The sequence below is a fragment of the Dipodomys spectabilis genome, unplaced genomic scaffold (genome assembly GCF_019054845.1).
Source record: "Dipodomys spectabilis isolate Male_0828 unplaced genomic scaffold, ASM1905484v1 ptg000158l, whole genome shotgun sequence".
In the NCBI taxonomy this organism is placed as follows: Eukaryota; Metazoa; Chordata; class Mammalia; order Rodentia; family Heteromyidae; genus Dipodomys; species Dipodomys spectabilis.
The window spans coordinates 4,364,201-4,384,904 of NW_024870835.1; the positions used below are offsets into that span (position 1 = coordinate 4,364,201).

General features: G+C 40.0%; 1 protein-coding gene across 4 annotated transcripts in view; it reads right to left on the bottom strand.

Annotated features, from left to right (window-relative positions):
- Dennd4c (DENN domain containing 4C) overlaps positions 1–20,704 on the bottom strand; it is a 114,436-nt gene that overhangs the window by 69,201 nt on the left and 24,531 nt on the right. For all 4 annotated transcript variants that reach the window (XM_042692878.1, XM_042692879.1, XM_042692876.1 and 1 more), the window contains exons 5-10: positions 19,538–19,707; positions 17,333–17,571; positions 14,633–14,699; positions 12,204–12,262; positions 9,029–9,173; positions 4,230–4,405 (exon numbers count right to left, since the gene is read on the bottom strand). In XM_042692878.1, coding sequence (XP_042548812.1) covers positions 4,230–4,405; positions 9,029–9,173; positions 12,204–12,262; positions 14,633–14,699; positions 17,333–17,571; positions 19,538–19,707 — 856 coding nt within the window. The remainder of the gene's footprint in view (positions 1–4,229; positions 4,406–9,028; positions 9,174–12,203; positions 12,263–14,632; positions 14,700–17,332; positions 17,572–19,537; positions 19,708–20,704) is intronic.

Consider the following 20,704-nt stretch of genomic DNA (forward strand, 5'->3'; position numbering starts at 1 on the left):
TACTCACTGAGGGAATGGGGGAAGGGAGGAGGGAAAAAACAGTGAAAAAAAGGGCAATCAGAAGAACTCAAAAAACTAGGTGGCTCAGTGGTGGAGTGCTTGCCTTGCATGCATGAGGGCCTGGATTCGATTCCTTAGCACCACATAAGCAGAAAAGGCTGGAAGTGGTGCTGTGGCTCAAGTGGTAGGGCACTAGCCTTGAGCTGAAGAACAGAGGGAGAGTGTCCAGGCCCAGAATTCAGGATCCATGACCGGCAAAAAACCCACAAAAAACAAAAAAAACAACAACAAAAAACTAGCCCAGTGCCGGTTGCTCACACTTGTAATCCTACCTACTCAGGAGGCTGAGATCTGAGGACCGTGGTTCAAAGCCAGCTTGGTCAGAAAAGTCCATGATATCTCCAGTTAACCACTAGAAAACTGGAAATGGAACTGTGGCTCAAAGTGGTAGAGTGCCAGCCTTGAGCAAAAGAGCTCAGGGACAAAGCCCAGGCCCTGAGTTCAAGGCACACAACTGACCCAAAAAAAGCACTAGGGATGGGCTAGCATGTAGCTCAGTGATAAAACACTTGCATAACATATACAATGCATAGGCTTCTAATTGAAAAACAGAACAATTCTGAACTTGAGTGCACCTCACAAGAAAGATTTAAGTATACACAGAAAATTTCCAAATAACTACAAAATGCAATTGACAAATCATCCCACTGGGCATTTTAAACATAGTTAATACAAAACTATAACCCCTCTGTATATCACCTTTATGATAACAATAAAAAAATCTTAAATAGCTAATATGATCACATAGTTCAAAAATAAGTTTAAGACTGGGCATTGTGGTACAAGCCTATAGTCCTAGAACTAAGGGGGCTAAAACAGGTTCAAGGCCAGCCTATTATACGGCAAGATTATCTCAAAAAAGAATTTAAACGTATCTACAGACCCTCGTTATCCATCTGGCTCAGCTCTCTCCTACCCACCCTACATATTTTGGACATATTTTCAGTGATTCTTCATGCCAAAACTAGCAAATGCAAACACATACAATTATGCCCTGGTCTTTCTTCTATAAGTTATAGCAAATTGATGTACACAGTTGTACAGCTTGACTGTTTCATTTACTAGTATACATTTTGTGATCTTTCCCAACATGGAACATATCTTCACTCACTTACTAGTATTAGTAGTATTCTACTTGTCAGAAAACCATTTTTCAAATTTGGGACACTTATACTATTTTATTTTATTTTTGGTGGGTCATGAGGCTTGAACTCTGGGCCTAGGTGCTGACCCTGAGCTCTTCAGCTCAAAGTGAGCACTCTCCCACTTGAGCTACAGCACCACTTCCAATTTTCTAGTGGTTTATTGGAGAGAAGAGTCTTGTGGACTTTCCTGCCTGGGCTGGCTTTGAACCATGATCCTCAGATCTCGGCTTCTGAGAAGCTAAGATTACAGGTGTGAGCCTCTGGCACCTAGCCACTATTTTGTTTTGATGTTGTTTTGTCTTTTCTTTTTTTTTTTTTGGTACTGGGGATCAAACCCAGGACGTTGCACTTGCTAGGCAAGTGCTTTGCCACTGAGCTACATCCCAGCCCTTGATAATGTTTTGAATAAATGCTTTAGAAAGTAACTTTTTCTCAATTTTTTTATCCCTATGCCTCAAAAGTGATAGGCATGAGCTCTACCACTGAGTGACATTGTCAGTCCATAAGTAACTTTATGCACGTATTATTTTATAGAAAATAAAACTTCAGGATAAGTTCCTGAAGTTTTGCTGCACCAAAACATGTAATTTTAATTTTGACAAATATTGCCAAACATGCGCCATGTGATGATATCTATTCCAACTTGAAAAAGTATAAGACTGGGCTGGGAAGGTGGCTCAGTGGTAGAGCGCTTGCCTTGCATGCCTGAGGCCCTGGGTTCGATTCCTCAGCACCACATAAGCAAAAAAAGAAAAAAGCCAGAGGTGGTGCTATGGCTCAAGTGGTAGAGTGCTAGCCTTGAGCTGAAGAGCTGAGGGACAGCGCCCAGGCCCAGAGTTCAGGCCCCATGACCAGACCCAAAAAAAAAAAAAAAAGAAAAAGTATAAGACTGTTTGTGCCATGATAGCCCAGTAGTAGAGTGCTTGCCTAGCATGCATGAAGCCCTGGGTTCAATTCCTCAGTATCCACATAAACAGAAAAAGCCAGAAGTGGTGCTGTGGCTCAAGTGGTAGAGTCCTAGCCTTGAGCAAAAGAAGCTCAGGGACAGGCCCTGAGTTCAAGACTCATGACTTGCAAAAAACAAAACAAAAACAAAAACAAAACAAAAAAACTTTGTTTCATACAAGTGGTTCATTACTCCTAGAATTTAAATAAATCCAAATATACACAATACTAACTTAAAAATACAGTGGCACATTCATTTCAGTATTTTTTAAATTAATAGTAAAAATGTTTCTTTCTTCTTTAAACTATTGTTTTGGTTCATATACAAGTATAGCTTCCCTACTGATTCTACTACTGTGACTATACCAGCCTTACCCAATTTTTTTTTTTTTTTTTTTTTGTCGGTCATAAGTCTTGAACTCTGGGCCTGGGCGCTGTCCCTCAGCTCTTCAGCTCAAGGCAAGTGCTCTACCACTTGAGCTACAGAGCCACTTCCGGTTTTCTGGTGGTTTATTGGTGATAGGAGTCTCATGGTCTTTTCTGCCCGGGCTGGCTTTGAACCGCGATCCTCAGACCTCAGCCTCCTGAGTTGCTAGGATTACAGACGTGAGCCACCAGTGCCCGGCATCCAAAATTTTTATCTAGTCATTTTTTGCCAATCTCTAATACTAAAGGATAGAAGAAACTGAAAGTTGGCACCAATTCTAAGAGAATTCTCAATTCTTCCTGCTTTCCTTTTTTGAGGGGAATAGCTCTTAGACTCCATCCCAAGCTACTTCTTTCTTTCATTAATGTGGTTTGCTATGGTCTGAATTGATATCTCTACCACTGCTGTACTTTACTATCTTCAGTAAACACAAACTGTGATTTTAAAGAACAGAACTTTGTATTAAAAATTAATATCCTGACAACTAAGAAAATGGTATAATACCACATTACTTCATGATTACATTCCAAACAGGTAAACCTATTTTACACTGATTATGAATTAACCTAGAAAGATATCCTTTCTCAAGCTCAGGAAGGAGCTCATTCTTTTCAAACCTTCATTCTCTTCTGATAAACCCATGTATCCCCTGAGTATATTAACCAAATGTAAAATAGTTTAATAATGAACATTTTTTTCAAATACACAGCTTTCCGATTCTGATATCTGCCCTGTACATAACTGTTGTTTTTCTTGCTGTTTTAGAGATTTTTATTTGTTTTGGTATGCCAATATTGGGGCTTGAACTCAGGGCCTAGGTGCTATCCCTTAGCTTTCTCACTCAAGGCTGATATTCTGCTCATGAACCACACTCCCATGTGCACTTTTGCTGGTTAACTGGATATAACAGTCTCTTGGGTTTGTCTGTCCAACCTGTATTGCAACTGGGATCCTTAGAGCTAAGCCTCCTGAGTGGCTAGGATTACAAGGGTAAGCCACCAGTCACCAGCTGAGAATTGTGGATTATAGATGAAAATTTATAACAACTTTCAAGAACAGAGGAAAGAAAGAAAGAAAGAAAGAAAGAAAGAAAGAAAGAAAGAAAGAAAGAAAGAAAGAAAGAAAGAAAGAAAGAAAGAAAGAAAGAAAGAAAGAAAGAAAGAAAGAAAGAAAGGAAGGAAGGAAGGAAGGAAGGAAGGGAAGGAAGAAAGGGAAGGAAGGAAGGGAAGGAAGGAAGGGAAGGAAGGAAGGAAGGAAGGAAGGAAGGAAGGAAGGAAGACGGATGAGAGAAAGAAAGAAAGAACGAAAGGGGGGGAAGGGGGAGGGAGGGAGGAAGGGAGGGAGAGAGGGGAAGAAGGAAGGAAGGAAGGGAGGGAGAGAGGGGAAGAAGGAAGGAAGGAAGGGAGGGAGGGAGGGAGGGAGGGAGGGAGGGAGGGAGGGAGGGAGGAAGGGAGGGAGGGAAGGAAAGGAAAGGAAAGGAAAGAAAAGGAAAGGGAAAGGGAAAGGGAAAGGGAAAAGGAAAAGGAAAGGAAGAAAAGAAGGAAGGAAGGAAAAGAAAAGAATCTTCCCCCTAGCATATTTCTAGATGTTTTAAAAAAGCTGTACTATTGTGAAAATTATTCAGGGAGATAATATAAAACAAGTCAACTTACACATACAACATGTTTGTATCCAAGTCAATGCAAACAACATCTTGTGGTGGGTCATGAAGATCAAAATACCTTGAGTCAACTCCAACTATGAATGGAAAGGGTGCGCTAAGCACTGCAGCCAGTGACAGAGGACAAAGGGGAATGTATGGGCATTCCCACTGAAATGGAAAGATCATCTGGGGAAAAAGTTTTAAAAAATTAACCAAATTTGCAATGATAATCAACTAATACTACTGAAAAAGGACTACTGAAAAGCAGAAGTCTCTTTTTAACTTTAAACTTCATTCTAAAAAATACAACTATGAAATACTTAATATGATAAGCCAATGAAATTAAAAAATTCAAGCATGTCAATGATCACAAGCACAATAAAAATGCCAACAGCTCTTTCCACATTAATTCTTCTCAAACCTATATAAAATCCACATTCCCTTTCTATGGAAAGAGTCAAAGAAGAGAGATAAAACTGCCACCAAAATCATAAACTTATGCTTTTTAAATTTATTCATTTTGAGATTGTTAATATTAAACTCTGACCAAAATTAAACTAAGAGCAACAATAATTGAAAAACAAAACAATAAAAAAAATTAATGTGGGCTAGGGGTATAGCTCCATGATATGTGCTTAATGTACTTGAAATCTAAGTTTAATCCTAAGCACCACATCAAAAATAATTTAAAAAATAAAGTTAATGATTCTTTGGGGAATGACAACAATCACTTGACGATTTCAAGCAAAATTTTTTAACTGAAGTAAATATTTAATATAATCAAAAAAATTTACCTCAATTTCAGTCAAGCTTGGCCTCTGAAAAATAGTGTAAAACATACCTCAAGAAGTTTTACCAGCCAGGCACTGGTGGCTCGCCCCTGTAATCCTAGCTACTCAGGGGGCTGAGATCAAAGCCAGTCTGGGGAGGAAAGTCTGAGAGACTCCTATCTCCAATAAACCACTAGAAAACCAGAAGTGGTGCTGTGGCTCAAGTGGTAGAGCTTGAGCCTTGAGCTGAAGAGTTCAGGAACAGCACCCAGGCCCAGAGTTCAAGTCCCACAACCAAAAAAAAAAAAAAAAGAAGTTTTACCAATTTTCTATAACAAATCCCTTTGTGCTTTAGAAAGGGTTTCATAAGCTGGTGCCAGTGGTTCAAGCCTATAACCCTAGTTACTCAGAGGAGGCTGAGATTTAAGGACCATGGTTTAAAAGCCCAAAAAAGTTCCAAAACAAGCTCCAAAAAAGCTCCAAAAACCTGGAAGTAGAGCTGTGGCTGAAGTGGTACAGGGCTAGCCTTGAACACAAAAGCTCAAGGGGACAGTGCTTAGGACTTGAATTTAAGCCCCAGGACTAGTACAAAAAGGAAAAGGAGAGGGGGTTTACATAAAGATTTTTTTTTAATAACCAGCTAATATTGAAATTTTAATAAGTGATTTTTTTTCCTACTACAAAAATCCTTGCTGTCTTTCAAGATTTTGTTCAGTTCTTCTCACCATTCTCAATCACCACTCGTCACAAAGAAAAGCCTCTAGCCAATTACACATCATTATTCAGGATTGGGATTTTTTTGTATTCAATCATTGACTTAACAAATATATTAACACTTATCTTAATAAACTGTGTTCTTATAACAGTGAATAAAACAGAGATTCCTGTCCTCTTCACAGTCTAGGATTTTACAAACAATTTAGGCTTTGTAGTCCCTGTTACAATTCTGTTGTTGTGCATAAATACAATAATTGGTAATACTGTAATAAGTAATATTCAAATAGTGGTCTATGTCCAATATAATTTCATTATTAGCAAAAATCATAGAAGGCAGGTTTTGACCATAGTTTGCTGATACCTGGTCTGACAGGAAGACATAAAAAATAATGATACATGTTTGAAGTGATAAATACTATGTTTGAAAATGATAGTGCTATGGGAAAAAGGAAAATTAAAGTTTAGTAAAGATGGTTAAGGTTCAGAGTGAGGGTAAAAAGGTGTATTAGACAAACAGGATAGGGCTCAAAAGAAAGTGATAACTAAGCTCAAATCTGAAGGTAAGGAAGGAATTTAGCCAAAGAGAGGATATCTGCCAGATGAATGCTTCAAATAGTAAGACCAACTAGAGCAAAGGCCTTAAGGCATAAGGACTGCCCCAAGAAAAGCAAAAAGGCAGTGTGACTGGAGAGTGAACAAGGAGGAGGAGTCCTAGAAAAAGAGATCAAATTGCTAAGGAAGAGAAACACTCACATGAGATTCTATAAGAACTTAAGATTGCCTTGAGTGAAAACTGTTATTTATTCAACCAAAGACAAAATACATCTGCAACTAAGAAGCTCTTAGAACTATGACATCCTTCTCTATACTTTTTGACTTTTACAATGCCTTCATAAACAGGGAGATTTAAAAAAAAAGCAGCTAAGGGCCAGGCACCGATGTCTCATACCTATAATCCTAGGAGGCTGAGATCCATGATATTCTTATCTCCAATTAATCATCAAAAAAGCCAGAACTAGAACTATGGCTCAAGTAATAGAGCACTAGCCTTGAACAAAAGAAGCTCAGGGACAGCACCCAGGCCCTTAGTTCAAGTCCCAGGACTGGCACCAAAAAAAAAAAATGCACATCAATCTTTGCTATGAGTGCCCATTAACTTTTTTTTTTTGTTGGTCATGGGGCCTGAACTCTGGGCCTGAGCACTGTCCCTCAGCTCTTCAGCTCAAGGCTAGCGCCCTACCACTTGAGCCAAAGTGCCACTTCCAGCTTTTTCTGCTTATGTGGTGCTGAGGAATCGAACCCAGGGCCTCATAAAAGCAAGGCAAGTATTCTACCACTGAGCCACCTTCCCAGCCCCCCCATTAACTTTTTTATATTTTAATTCTTTTCCTTCTGAAACTATTACTTTGTCATCATTCCTCTTCAAATGACAACCTACCTAAACACCAAATCCTGATTTACTAATGGTTTTGCCTACAATTCAGACAGGACTCCAATATTAGCTACATAAACCTGTAAAATCTTGCATTTATTATAATTTTACCAATTCCTCTTTGCATTTTTCTCACTTGATCTTGCATTGTATTGTGGAAATCAGTCAAGAACTTGGGCCACAAAGGGTCTAGCAAAATGACATAAATAACCACTAATATTTTAGGAAGAAGTATTTGAGTGGGAACTTTCTGAACCTGATCAGTTCATTAACATCTCATTATAACAACTTTTGCTTTCATATGCAAGAATGGAGACCTGGAAAAGTAATACCTTTTGTTTGTTGGTCTATTTGACTGTTAAAGATATTTTCACTATATTGACCAGACTAGCCCTGAACTCACTACAAAACCCAAGATGACTTCAAACTTGCCATCCAGTGTACTGGGTATCATCAACATTCCCAGTTAGAAAATAATACTTGGGGCTGGGAAGGTGACTCAGTGGTAGAGTGCTTGCCTTGCATGCCTAAGGCCCTGGGTTCGATTCCTCAGCACCACATAAGCAAAAAGAAAAAAAAGCCTGAAGTGGCGCTGTGGCTCAAGTGGTAGAGCACTAGCCTTGAGCTAAAGAGCTGAGGGACAGTGCCCAGGCCCAGAGTTCAGGCCCCACGACCGGACCCAAAAAAAAAAGAAAATAATACTTAATGAGCATGCTCATAAGCCACATTATGCCACTATCACTTTTAGTTATAGCAATATTTCTCTTGGAGACATACCAATACTTACTGAGTACACAAGTATTTGTTTTGTTTTCTTTGTTTTTATGGGGGTGGAAACTCCTCTCATCAACTCTTTTGCTTTTTTTTTATTTTTTACTGTGCTTTATTGTTATTTTAAAGGTGATGTACAGAAGAATTACAATTACATGAGTTAGATAATGAGTACATTTGCTTTCGTATAGTATCTTCTACTCCAATTACTTGGGGTTTTTTTTTCTTTTCTTTTTAAACAAATACTGAGTGCCTACTCCATGCTAGGCAGGTAGAGTAAGTTCTGGGAATAAATAAGAAAGTCCTTACTTTCATGATACTAATATTCTTAAAATGGGGGAAAGAGACCAGGCATCATGGTTATGCTTGAGGCAGTAATAGCCAAGGCCAGGTTAGGGCCAGGCCACAGTGGGCTATATATTGAGGACTGTCTAAAAAACAAACCAGCCAGGCATCAGTGGCTTCAGATCTCAGAAGACTGAGATCTGAAGATAATAGTTCAAAGCCAGCCCAGATAGGAAAGTCTGTGGGACTCTTATGTCCAAGTAAATCACAGAAAAAGGCAGAAGTGGTGCTGTGGCTTAAGTGGTAGAGAGCTAGCCTTGAGCAAAAGTAGCTCAGGGAGAGTGCCCAGGCCCACAGTTCAAGCCTCAGGACTGAGGGGAGGCGGGGGAATTCCAAGGAGCAGAAATCATGTAATTCAAATGCTGATTTAAGCTGAAATTAGTCAGCGCTTCTCCATCAATATGATCAGCTTCATTTATAAGATTTTGTCTTGTTTTGGAGACATCTCAATTTGTAATGCAGGTTTACATCAATCCTCCTGCCTCAACCTCCCAATAGTGAGATTTCAGTCATGCAAAGTGATACTTGGTTTACAAGTTTTATATTTACTTTGGGGACAACTCTTGTAATATAAAAAACTAGAAATTAATCCTTTTTCTCAAATGGAAATCACCTTTTTTTTTCATCCTTCCTATTTTTCTTTGCAACTCAATTATAGTTAAGTTGAACTTTTACTGGGACAGTAATTTCCAAAGCTGCTTTTCTTGAAGATTTGTCTTAAGAATACAAATTCTGTCAGTTAATTTTGTCCTAAAAGGAAAATTCTATACTTACAGCAGCAACAGCCTCAGCTACCCCAGTCAAGACAGCTGGCCTAAGAGAATGCAGTAGAATCTTATTCTCCAGTAAAACCAAGAGCAGCAGTGTTGCACAGTTCTCAGGACCTAGGTTCATCAGCAAAGTGCTAAAGTTGGCTCCACTAGATAAAAGAAAAGGAGGTTATGAACTACTTTGGAAAATTTATGAAACTATTTCCTAAACATTCAATGTACATATGTGCAAACAGAATGCGGTAACGAGAGGATGAATGGGTTGAGAGATGGGGAGAAGGGTGATGGTAATCAAGATGCACTGCATTCATAAACAGACATGATCAATTGAAACTTCTTAAAAACATTATGCCAAAAGAAACATAGGTCCCATGGTTTCCCTTATTTGCAATATCTAGTATAGGTATGAGTCAAGCAGAAAAAGTCAGAGAATGTGATGTTAGGAAAACGAGCCCTCAAATATGTATTTTAATGTTTTTGTTTCTTTCATGCATGTGTTTCTAATGCATTTATAAGATTATTTCTTTGTTGCTTTGTATGTCCCTCCCCTACAGTGTAACCCCTGCTTTCACTATATTTGATGTCAGTATAACATGTGGAGGAGACGGGGACAAACAAGTCGTTTAAGGATTCAGGTGGACCTGTTGCAACAATGAGAAGTACAAAATGTCATGTCAAAACCAGCTTTACAATGTCAGTGTGGGGGGGGGAGGGGGGGTATGATTGGGTGGGGGGGAGGGGGGAGGCTGGGAAGGGAGGTGAAGGGTAAACAAAGGAGGAGGCTGCAATGCTTGGTAAGAAATGTATGCATTATCCTGCCCATGTAATTGTAACCCCTCTGTACAGTATGTTCTCAAATAAAATAAAATAAAATTTAAAAAAAAAAAAAAACATTATGCCAGGCACTGCTGGCTCAAGCCTATAATCCTAGCTACTTAGGAAGTTCAGATCTGAGGATCAAGATTCAAAGCCAGCCTGAGCAAGAAAGGTAGTGAGATTTTTCTCTAATTAACCACCTAAAAGCTGGAAGTGGAGTTGGGGCTCTAAGTGGTATAGCACTACCCTTGAGCAAAAAAAGCTTAGGGACAGCACCCAGAGTTAAACCCCATAACCAAAATAAATAAATAAAACCACTGTATTAAAAATTATTTCCGGGCTGGGAAGGTAGCGTGAGGCCCTGGGTTCGATTCCTTAGCACCTCATAAACAGCAAAAGCCAGAAGTGGTGCTGTGGCTCAAGTGGCAGAGCCCTCGTCTTGAGCTGAAGAGTTGAGGCACAGCGCCCAAGCCCAGAGTTCAAGCCCCATGACCAACCATAAAGAAAGAAAGAAAGAAAGATAAAGAACTGAGGAAAGTCAGGTGCTGGTGGTTAACACCTGTAATCCTAGCTACTCAGGAGGCTGAGATCTAAAGATCATGGTTCAAAGCCATCCTGATCAGGAAAAACTATAAGACTCCTATCTCCAAAAAATTGGAAGTGGAGTGTGGCTCAAGTGGCAGAATGAGAGTCTTGAGAGTAAAAGGTAAGGGACACAAGCCAGGCACCAGTGGCTCACACCTGTAATCCTAGCTACTCAGAAGGCTGAGATCTGAGGATCACGGTTCAAAGCCAGCCCAGGCAGGAAAGTCCGTGAGACTCCTATCTCCAATAAAAACCACTAGAAAACTTGAAGTGGCGCTGTGGCTCAAGCGGTAGAACACTCGCCTTGAGCTGAAGAGCACAGGGACAGCGCCCAGGCCAACAGTTCAAGCCCCACGACCAACCAAAAACAAAAAAGAACTGGAAGAACTGCCGTGGCTCAACTGGTAGAGCACTAGCCTTGAGCACAAAGAGGCTTAAGGGACAGCATCCAGGCCCGGAGTTCAAGCGCCAAAAATAGACCAAAAAAAAAAAAGGTAAGTTCCAGGACAGTGTCTAGACCCTGACTTCAAGCCCCAGTATAGCAAAGGAGGAAGGAATGGAGGAAAGGTAGAAGGGAGGAAGGAAGGGGGAAGGTGGAAGGGAGGGAGGGAGGGAGGGAAGGAAGGAAAAGAAAGTAGTAGTAGTGGTGGTGGTAGTGAAGGAGCTGTAACCCCTCTGTACATCAACTTTATAATAACAATAATTTAAAATTTAAAAAAGAAGCCTGGCGCTGGTGGCTCATGCCTGTAATCTTACTCAGGAGGCTGAGATCTGAGGATCACAGTTCAAAGCTAGCCTGAGCAGGAAAGTCCCTAAGACTCTTGTCTCCAATTAACTACCAGAAAACCAGAAGTAGCACTGTGGCTCCAGTGGTAGAGTACTCACCTTGAGCTGAAGCTCTTAGGGACAGTGCCCAGCCCAGCCCAGACTTAAAGCCCCATGACAAAGGAAAGAAAGACAGACAGAAAGACAGACAGGAAGGAAGGAAGGAAGGGAGGGAGGGAGGGAGGGAGGAAGGGAGGGAGGGAGGGAGGGAGGGAGGGAGGAAGGGAGAGAGGGAGGGAGGGAGAGAAAGAGAGAGAAGGAAGGAAGGAAGGAAGGAAGGAAGGAAGGAAGGAAGGAAGGAAGGAAGGAAGGAAGGAAGGAAGGAAGGAAGGAAGGAAGGGAGGGAAGGAGGGAGGGAGGGAGGGAGGGAGGGAGGGAGGGAGGGAGGGAGGGAGGGAGGGAGGGAGAGAAAGAAAGAGAGAGAAGGAAGGAAGGAAGGAAGGAAGGAAGGAAGGAAGGAAGGAAGGAAGGAAAGAAGGAAAGAAGGAAAGAAGGAAAGAAGGAAAGAAGGAAGGAAGGGGGAAGAAATTGAAGGCAAGGAAAAGGATCAATTAATAATAAAGCAGTACAGGTAGGCAGACATTCTAGTATGGACTAATGATGTATGTGAGGAAAAGTAAGTAGATTCACAGTATCTGCCTAATTAAATTCAGTACACTTTGAACATTAGTTATGAACTAGATATGGGACAAGGAAGGATATGAAAAGAAAAGAGAATTATTCCATATATCCACACTTAGAAACATTTAGAATAGCCTTACCTAGTTTGCAAAATAACACTTAACTCTGACATTGTAACCCCTAAAGCATTTTAAAGTACGATAAACACCAATAATTGGGATGGTGCTATGGCTCAGTGTTAAGAGTTTGTGCTGGACACTCAAGAGGTCTTGGGTTCAAATTCCTGGCACTCTCATCCCCAAAGAAAGAGAAAAATAAATACCATAAATTACCTTAGTGGTAAAGGTGTAGACACAGGCTGTGATAATATTAATGCATCATGAACTGACAGCTGAAAGAAACAAAAAGGTAATTTAACAAAACCATTTTTGAAATCTAAATATTCAGATCAATGGAAAATAGTTTAATAAGTAGCAAGACTTACTTTTGAAACTAATATGTAAAATGATACCTGTATTTACTTAGAGGTATTTGTAAACAATTAAAAGTATTTGTATTCTTTTTAAAGGTTAATTTGAGATCTGATTGAATGCAGTTTAAGTAACTGCACTGATTAAAACTCAGTTACTTAAAATGTTTATAGTAACTTTTTTTTTAGACAAATCTCAAATTTCCTCCCTAGACTAGTATGTACTTTTATTTGGTAGTTGTTTTGTATATATTAATATTTTCTCCACTTACTTTCAAGATCAACAATTATCTGACTCAATCCTATCATATATAATGTAGATATCTTAGAGAAAGTATTAAATAGCTTGCTTCTTTACACCAGTGCTACTCAAAGAGAGTATGCAAACTGTCCAAAAGGAGGTAGTATAAAAATGTGAAGTAAAACATTAGCAAGCCAGGTGCTAGTGGCTCACACCTGTAATACTAGCTACTCAGGAGGATGAGATCTGAGGATCATGGTTCAAAGTCAGCCTGGGCAGAAAAGTTCCCATTGAGTCTCTTATTGCCAATTAACAACTCAAAAACCAAAAGTGGAACTGTGGCTCACAGTGGTATGAGCAAATGAGCTCAGAACAGTGCCCAAGCCCTAAGTTCAAGCCCCACAACTGACCAAAAAAAAAAAATTCAGCAACTTTTCTATCCAAGCAAGCAATCCATGGAATCACATCTCTGAATAGGTTCAGACCTGTTCATCCTATACTAATCTTACTTAGCAAGTTATGTATGTAACAAGCTTTGTATCTACATAGGTCTGCCTCTTTTTCTTTGGTGCCAATCGCAGGCTTGAACTCAGAGTGTGGGCACTGTCCCTGACCTTTTTTGCTCAAGGCTAGTGCACTACCATTTTGAGCCACAACTCAGGTCTGTTTTGATTTTTTTTGGTAGTTAACTGGATATAAGCATCTTACAGACTTTCCTGCCTGGGTTGGCCTTGAACCACAATCCTCAGGTCTCAGCCTCCTGAGGAATTAGGATTACATAGGTAGGAGCCACCTAGGTGAAAGACCTCCCATTTATATATATATATGTATTTATTTATATGTATTTTTTTTTGGTTGGTCTTGGGGCTTGAACTCTGGGCTTGGGCACTGTCCCTGCGTTCTTCAGCTCAAGGCAAGCGCTCTACCACTTGAGCCACAGCACCATTTACAGTTTTCTAATGGTTTACTGGAGATAAGAGTTTCACGGACTTTCCTACCTGGGCTGGCTTTGAACCACAATCCTCAGATCTCAGCCTCCTGAGTAGCTAGGATTACAGGCATGAACCACCGGTGCCCGGCTCCATTTATTTATTTTTAAATATAATTTTGTTATTATTAAGGTATTGTACAGAGGAGTTGCCACTTCATAAGTTAGGCAACGAGCAGATTTCTGTTTTGGGACAATGTTACCCTTCCTTTGCTTTCCCCCAGTTTCCCCCCTCTCATCTCTGCCCACAAGTTATATAGGTCATTTTCCATATAGTGTATACCAAATAGTACAATTGCATTTGTTTACCCTTCCTCCCTGCATTTTTTTGAGGTCTGCCATTTATTACAGAGAAAAATAAAGAATTCCCTCCAGATAATGTGAGAATTTCTATAGACTGTTTCAGTTTCTCCTAACCACAGTTTATTTCATACTGATATTTGTCACTCTGATATTAAGAACATGACCATAACATAACCTGAGAGTTTATATTACTAAAATTAGCTACGTAAGGTTATGAATGGGCTTTATGAACTATGATGACAATGTTGGGTGCTAGCCTTGAGCTGAAGAGCTCAGGGACAGCACTCAGGCCCAGAGGTTCAGCCCTCACGACCAACAACAACAACAACAAATTATTACAATTCTTTTTTTTTTTTTTGGGGGGGAGGGAGGTCCGGTCATGGGGCCTGAACTCTGGGCCTGGGTGCTGTCTCTCAGCTCTTCAGCTCAAGTCTAGTGCTCTACCACTTGAGCCACAGTGCCACTTCCGGCTTTTTTCTTTTTGCTTATGTGGTGCTAAGGAATCAAACCCAGGGCCTCAGGCATGCAAGGCAAGCGCTCTACCACTGAGCCACCTTCCCAGCCCCATTATTACAATTCTTTAGGTCAGGGATCCAAAATTCCATAAGAAAGGCTCCCCAATAAAGCTATTAAATACAGGATGTTTAAAAACATAATGAATGCATACTAGTTAGCCTCAAAGGGTTATGAGAATCCTTTCTCTAATGACTGGAATAAAATGCATGCAAAACTCCCTCAAAGTACATTTCTTTTTAATTACCTGTACAAGTATTCTTGGTCTTTGTGCTGAAGGAAAAGGGATGTTTTGCATAAAATGTGAAATGTACCTAGGAAAGATTATGAAATAAAAAAACATAATTACTTTCATAAACTCTATCAAGGATTTTAACAAATCTTAAATATCACTATAGCTGGGCATGGTAGCATATACCTATAATCCCAGTACTCAGAAGACTAAGGCAAGATTGTGAGTCCAGGGTCGGCCTAAACTACATAGTGAAAACTTATCTCAAAAGGAAATAAGCCAGCCGGGCACTGGTGGCTCATGCCTATAATCCTAGCTACTCAGGAGGCTTAGATCTGAGGACTGGGTTCAAAGCCAGCCCAGGCAGGAGTCCATGACACTCATCTCCAATTAACTACCAGAAAACTGGAAATGGCACTGTGGCTCAAAGGACTAGAGTGCTAGCCTTGATCTGAAGAGCTCAGGGTCAGCACTCAGGCCCTGAGTTCAAGCCCCCTGACAAAAAAAAAAAAAAAAAGAAAACAAAAAGCACTACATAATATCCAAGTTATGACAAGTCTATTTATTTAAAACTCATGAATAAGGGTAGATTTTTTTTTTTGGGGGGGGGGGGGGGTTGTAGGGCTTTAACTCAGGGCCTGGTGCTTTCCTTGAGCTTCTTCCTGTTCAAGGCTAGTACTCTATCAACTTGTGCCACAGGGCCCCTTCCAGTTTTTGAGTGGTTAATGGGAGATAAAAGTCTCATGAGGACTTTTCTGCCCAGGCTGGCTTTGAACTGCAATCCTCAGATCTAAGCCTTCTGTGTACCTAGGATTACAGGCTTGAGCCACCAGTACCCTGCAAGAATTTTTATTTATTTTGTTGTTGTTGATCCTGGGGCTTGATCTCTGGGCCTGGGTGCTGTCCCTGAGCTTCTTTTGCTCAAGGCTAGAACTCTACCACTTGAGCCACAGTCCCACTTCAAAGAATTTTCTTAATCTAAATAAATGACCACTAAATTTCTTATATATAGTCACTGATTCAAAATCTATACTGATTTCTCCCAGTAATCACCAGGAAAATTTTTTAAAAAAATTAAAAAAACAGCTCTCATACAGAAAGAAGTTAGTTTTTATTGCCCTGGTTAACAGGGTCACCACAAGACACCAACTAACTGTGACATAATTAACTAATACATGAGCCGGGCGCAGGTGACTCACGCCTGTAATCCTAGCTACTCAGGAGGCTGAGATCTGAGGATCACAGTTCAAAGCCAGCCCAGGCAGGAAAGTCCATGAGACTCTTATCTCCAATAAACCACCAGAAAACCGGAAGTGGCGCTGTAGCTCAAGTGGTAGTGCACTAGCCTTGAGGTGAAGACCTGAGGGACAGCGCTCAGGCCCAGAGTTCAAGCCCCATGACAGACAAAAAAAAAAAAAAAAAGAATTAACTAATACAGAATGTAATTCTAGATTTACTACCTTTGGATAACCACCTACCCACTCAGAAATATTTTTTCTTGCCTGGTGCAGGTGGCTCATGCCATAATCCTACCTACTAACTAGTCTGAGATCTGAGGATCACAGTTCAAAGACAACTCAGCCAGGAAAGTCCATGAGACTCTTATCTCTAGTTAACCACCAAAAAACCAGAAGTGGTGCTGTGGCTCAAGTAGTAGAGGGCTAGCCTTGATATGAAGAGCTCAGGGATAGTGTCCAGGCCCAGAATTCAAGCCCCACGACGAAAGAAGGTAGGAAGGAAGGAAGGAAGGAAGGAAGGAAGGAAGGAAGGAAGGAAGGAAGGAAGGAAGGAAGGAAGGACGGACGGACGGAAGGAAGGAAGGAAGGAAGGAAGGAAGGAAGGAAGGAAGGAAGGAAGGAAGGAAGGAAGGGAAAGAGCACGTTTCTTAAGCTTCTCCCAACAGCAAGATGTAATCTTATATGAAATCCTGATCAAATGCACAGATTTTCTTCTCATAAACTTCACAGAATGTTAATTTTTCAAAAGTTTTCTAATTGCTAATGTTAATGAATACTAGAAATAAGAAAGCTTAGAAAGGACAGTGGCTTCACTTTTTTTTTTTTTTTTGTCAATCGTGGGGTTTCAACTCTGGCCCTGGGTGCTGTCCCTCAGCTCTTCAGCTCAAGGCTAGCGCTCTACCACTTGAGCCACTTCTGGCTTTTTCTGCTTATGTGGTGCTGAGGAATCGAATCCAGGGCCTCATGCATGCAAGGCAAGCACTCTACTGAGCCACCTTTGCAGCCCCTTATTTTTTTTTCTTACAAAAGATTTTTATGACAGAGAATTACAAACTGAGGAAAAATAAGAATTGTGTTGCATACTAAGACCAAAACTTTACATTTAACATCAACTAGCTCACCCTTACTAATGTCTACATCAATTTAAAGATATTTTATATTTAGAACTTGGATTGGCCACTTGTCTGGAGAGTATATGAGTATGTCATGTTTATTAGAGAATAAGAAAATAGAATATATGCAATACAATTTTTATGTTACTTTTCAGCCAAAATTCTCAGAAGAGTTATATTTGGACATCATAGCACCACTCTTAAGTTCACAGTCAATCATTAGCAAAGGGAGTTAAGTATAAAGCAGGGTGAGTATGACTTACCTGCCCTTTCAACTTCAGAGCTATAAGTAAAACAATGAAACATGTATTTACACCTCCAATTTCCCACCAGACAGCACTCTTATCTATACTCATTACACGTACTTCTCAATGGGAAGAGGATGTGGTCCAGACACAGAGAGCTTGTAGATAAACATAAGAAATTTTTTAAAAGCTTCAAAAAAAGGCCAATGTGACAATAAGCAAATGCATTTGTTTGAATTGATAGATTTGATGACCATTTTTCTCTCCACAGGTGTCAATAGGCCCAGCTGCATAAGCTGTTTCTCTGTTAGAAGTTCCCGAGAATAGGGTTCGTAAAACTGGATAGCAGCTCCATATACCTATAAAGTAACAGAATTCTGTTTGTTTTTAAAAATTAAGTTCCCCAACCACGCTCCTTACCCAGTTTTACTTTAGTTGTTTTTCATAGAGCATTTCCTCTGGTCTAGGTAAGAACTTCGACTCTCCCACCTATGCTTTCCTCTCAATTGGGAGCTGTGTTACCACACTGGGTTTATTGGTAGAAATAGGGTCTCACCAATTTTTTTCCCAGGCGCTGGCCTAAAAATACTATCCTCTCAGTTTCTGCCTCCCAAGTAGAGCTTGGATTACAGATGTATGATACCATAAACAGGGTGTTTTTTCATTTGTGCTACTAGGAATTGGACCCAGGACTGCGTATACTCTGCAAATGCTATACCTCAAGCTACGTCCCAGTCATTTCTTTTACTTTCACTAAATATAAAATAAGGGCCACAGGCATGGCTCAAGTGATAGAGAGCTTGCCTAAGAAACACAAAGCAGGGGCTGGGAAGGTGGCTCAGTGGTAGAGCACTTGCCTTGCATGCATGAGGGCGAGTTCGATTCCTCAGCACCACATAAGCAAAAAAAAAAAAAAAAAAAAGCCGGAAGTGGCGCTGTGGCTCAAGTGGTAGAGCACTAGCCTTGAGCTGAAGAGCTGAGGGACAGCACCCAGGCCCAGAGTTCAGGCCCCACGACCAGACCCCAAAAAAAAAAAAAAAGAAACACAAAGCACTAAATTTTAAACCCGAATATTGCCAAAAAGTAAAAAGATCTCTTATGATATATATCACACAGATAAAGGAAATTAAAACTCTTATTCAAAACTCCATCCCAGAGATAGACTTTGATCTAAATCCCTCTACATTTTTTCCACTGTAATTACACATCCAAGCATATAACATATAGACAGTTATCTCGTCATTTATTTTCATTTTCCAACCATATAGTGTATTTTTGCTTAGCATTCACTACAGAATGTGCTCTAATGTCCTCACTCAACCAACACTTGTTTGTACATTTTACTGTAGTAAAATACATACAAGATAAAACTTAGGGGCTGAGAATGTGGTTTAGTGGTAGAGTACATGCATGAAGACCTGGGTTCGATTCTTCAGTAACACACAAACAGAAAAAGCTGGAAGTGGCGCTGTAGCTCAAATGGAAGAGTGCTAGCCTTGAGCAAAAAAAGCTCAGGGACAGTGCTCAGGCCCTGAGTTCAAGCCCCAGGACTGGTTAAAAAAAAAAAAAAAGGCACTTTTACCATTTTAAGTACATAATTCAGCAGTATTGAACTTCACAGTGTTGTACAATCATTACCATCACTCTCTACCAAAGAGAAGCTCTTTACCCTTTACATTTATAACTTTCTATTCCCCCACCTCCAATCAAGTCACTGCTAATCTAGTCTACTGTTTGTCTCTGAAACTTACCTATTCTAATAGTACCTCCTATAAGTGGAATCGTATAATATTATCCTTTTGTGTCTTGCTTATTTTACTTTGCATGTTTTCAAACTTCATCCAATTTGCTGTATATATCTGAATTTCAACCGTTTTAGAGGCTAAATGGTATTCTATTGCATGGACCTACCACTTTCTTTTACTCATGCATCCACTGATAAACACGAATTGTTTCTACCTCTTGTCTATGGTGAATAACACTGCTATGAATATCATATACGTTTGTGTTTTTTGTTGTTTTTTATTTTTTCTTGTTTGTTTTCTTGCCAGTCCTAGAGCTTGAACTCAGGCACTGTCCCTGAGCTTCTTTTGCTCAAGGCTAGCACTCTGCCACTTGAGCTACAGTGCCACTTCCAGCTTTTTCTGTTTATGTGGTACTGAGGAATCGAACCCAGGGCTTCATGCATGCAAGGCAATCACTCTATCACTAAGCCACATTCCCAGCCCTACTTACAAGATTTGAATAAATATTATATGAAATGAATCACAGTATAGGATTAAAAACATGGACAAAATAGGTTTAGTCACTAAGGCAAAGATGTACCTTTTCAGCTGAAGAACCCGTCAGGACAAAAGTTGAAAAAACTGGAAGTGGATGTTTGGTTTGGGGATCCCAACATTCAATAGTGGCTCCCAAAGGAAGGCAGAAGAGAGGCACAGATTCGGGGAGTGGGAAGGACTCATAGTCATCTTCTGGATACCTAAATATTAAACCTTTTAGAGAAAAAAGACAGTGACAACTTTTCCCTTAAAAGTCACTTTTTCATAAGTTATATTGGCAGGGGATATTGTAATAACAATTTTCTTAGAAACATTTGTGTAAACTTTCAAAACCCATTTTTCCTCTGACTATAGCAGAAATAAATAAACTTACTTTTTTATATATTGCCCATGGGCTTATCTCAAAGGAAATATAACAAAAATGTAAATCAATATTCTCTAGTTAATCAATCCTGATTACCAATCTTAAGTGTACTTTTTTCTATACATGCCAACACCCTGTGAAGAACGGCTAAGAATATACACATAATTTATCAACTATTTCAGTTAGTCTTTGGGAAAAAAAATGAAGGAATGTGTACTAATGAAAAAAATGCCAAGGCAAGAGAAATTGTAACACCTCTATACTTGTATTGAGATAAAAGCAGTATATGAGAAACATGCAACATAAACAAATGAAAGGAAACTGGAGATGGAGGCCAGGGAGGCAGGAGCAGAAAGCACTCTAAAAACAGTAATAAATAAGCCCCTTCTGATCAAAACAGCCACACATCAACTCATCAACTCAAATGTCACCAATACAAGGACCACTCCCAGGTTAAAAACTTCCAAGTCCAAGTGGTAGAATTCAGAGTTCAAATTAAGTCTCCAAAAGTCTGTATATAAAGTGTCTCCTACCAAGTGCATAAATACTTTTATAAAGCTTCTCTTTGCAAATTCTGTTTAAGTGATATCTCTCCTCCAATTCCCTTCCCCCAAAACCTAGGGAATCATGTACAACTGATATATTACAGCCGTATTAACAGCATCATACTTTAAAATGACCCTAATTTTTTTTTTTTTTTGTCGTGGGGCTTGAACTCTGGGCTTGGGCGCTGTCCTTGTGCTCTTCAGCTCAAGGTGAGTGCTCTACCACTTGAGCCACAGCACCACTTCCGGTTTTCTAGCAGTTTATTGGAGATGAGTCTCATGAACTTTCCTGCCCGGTCTG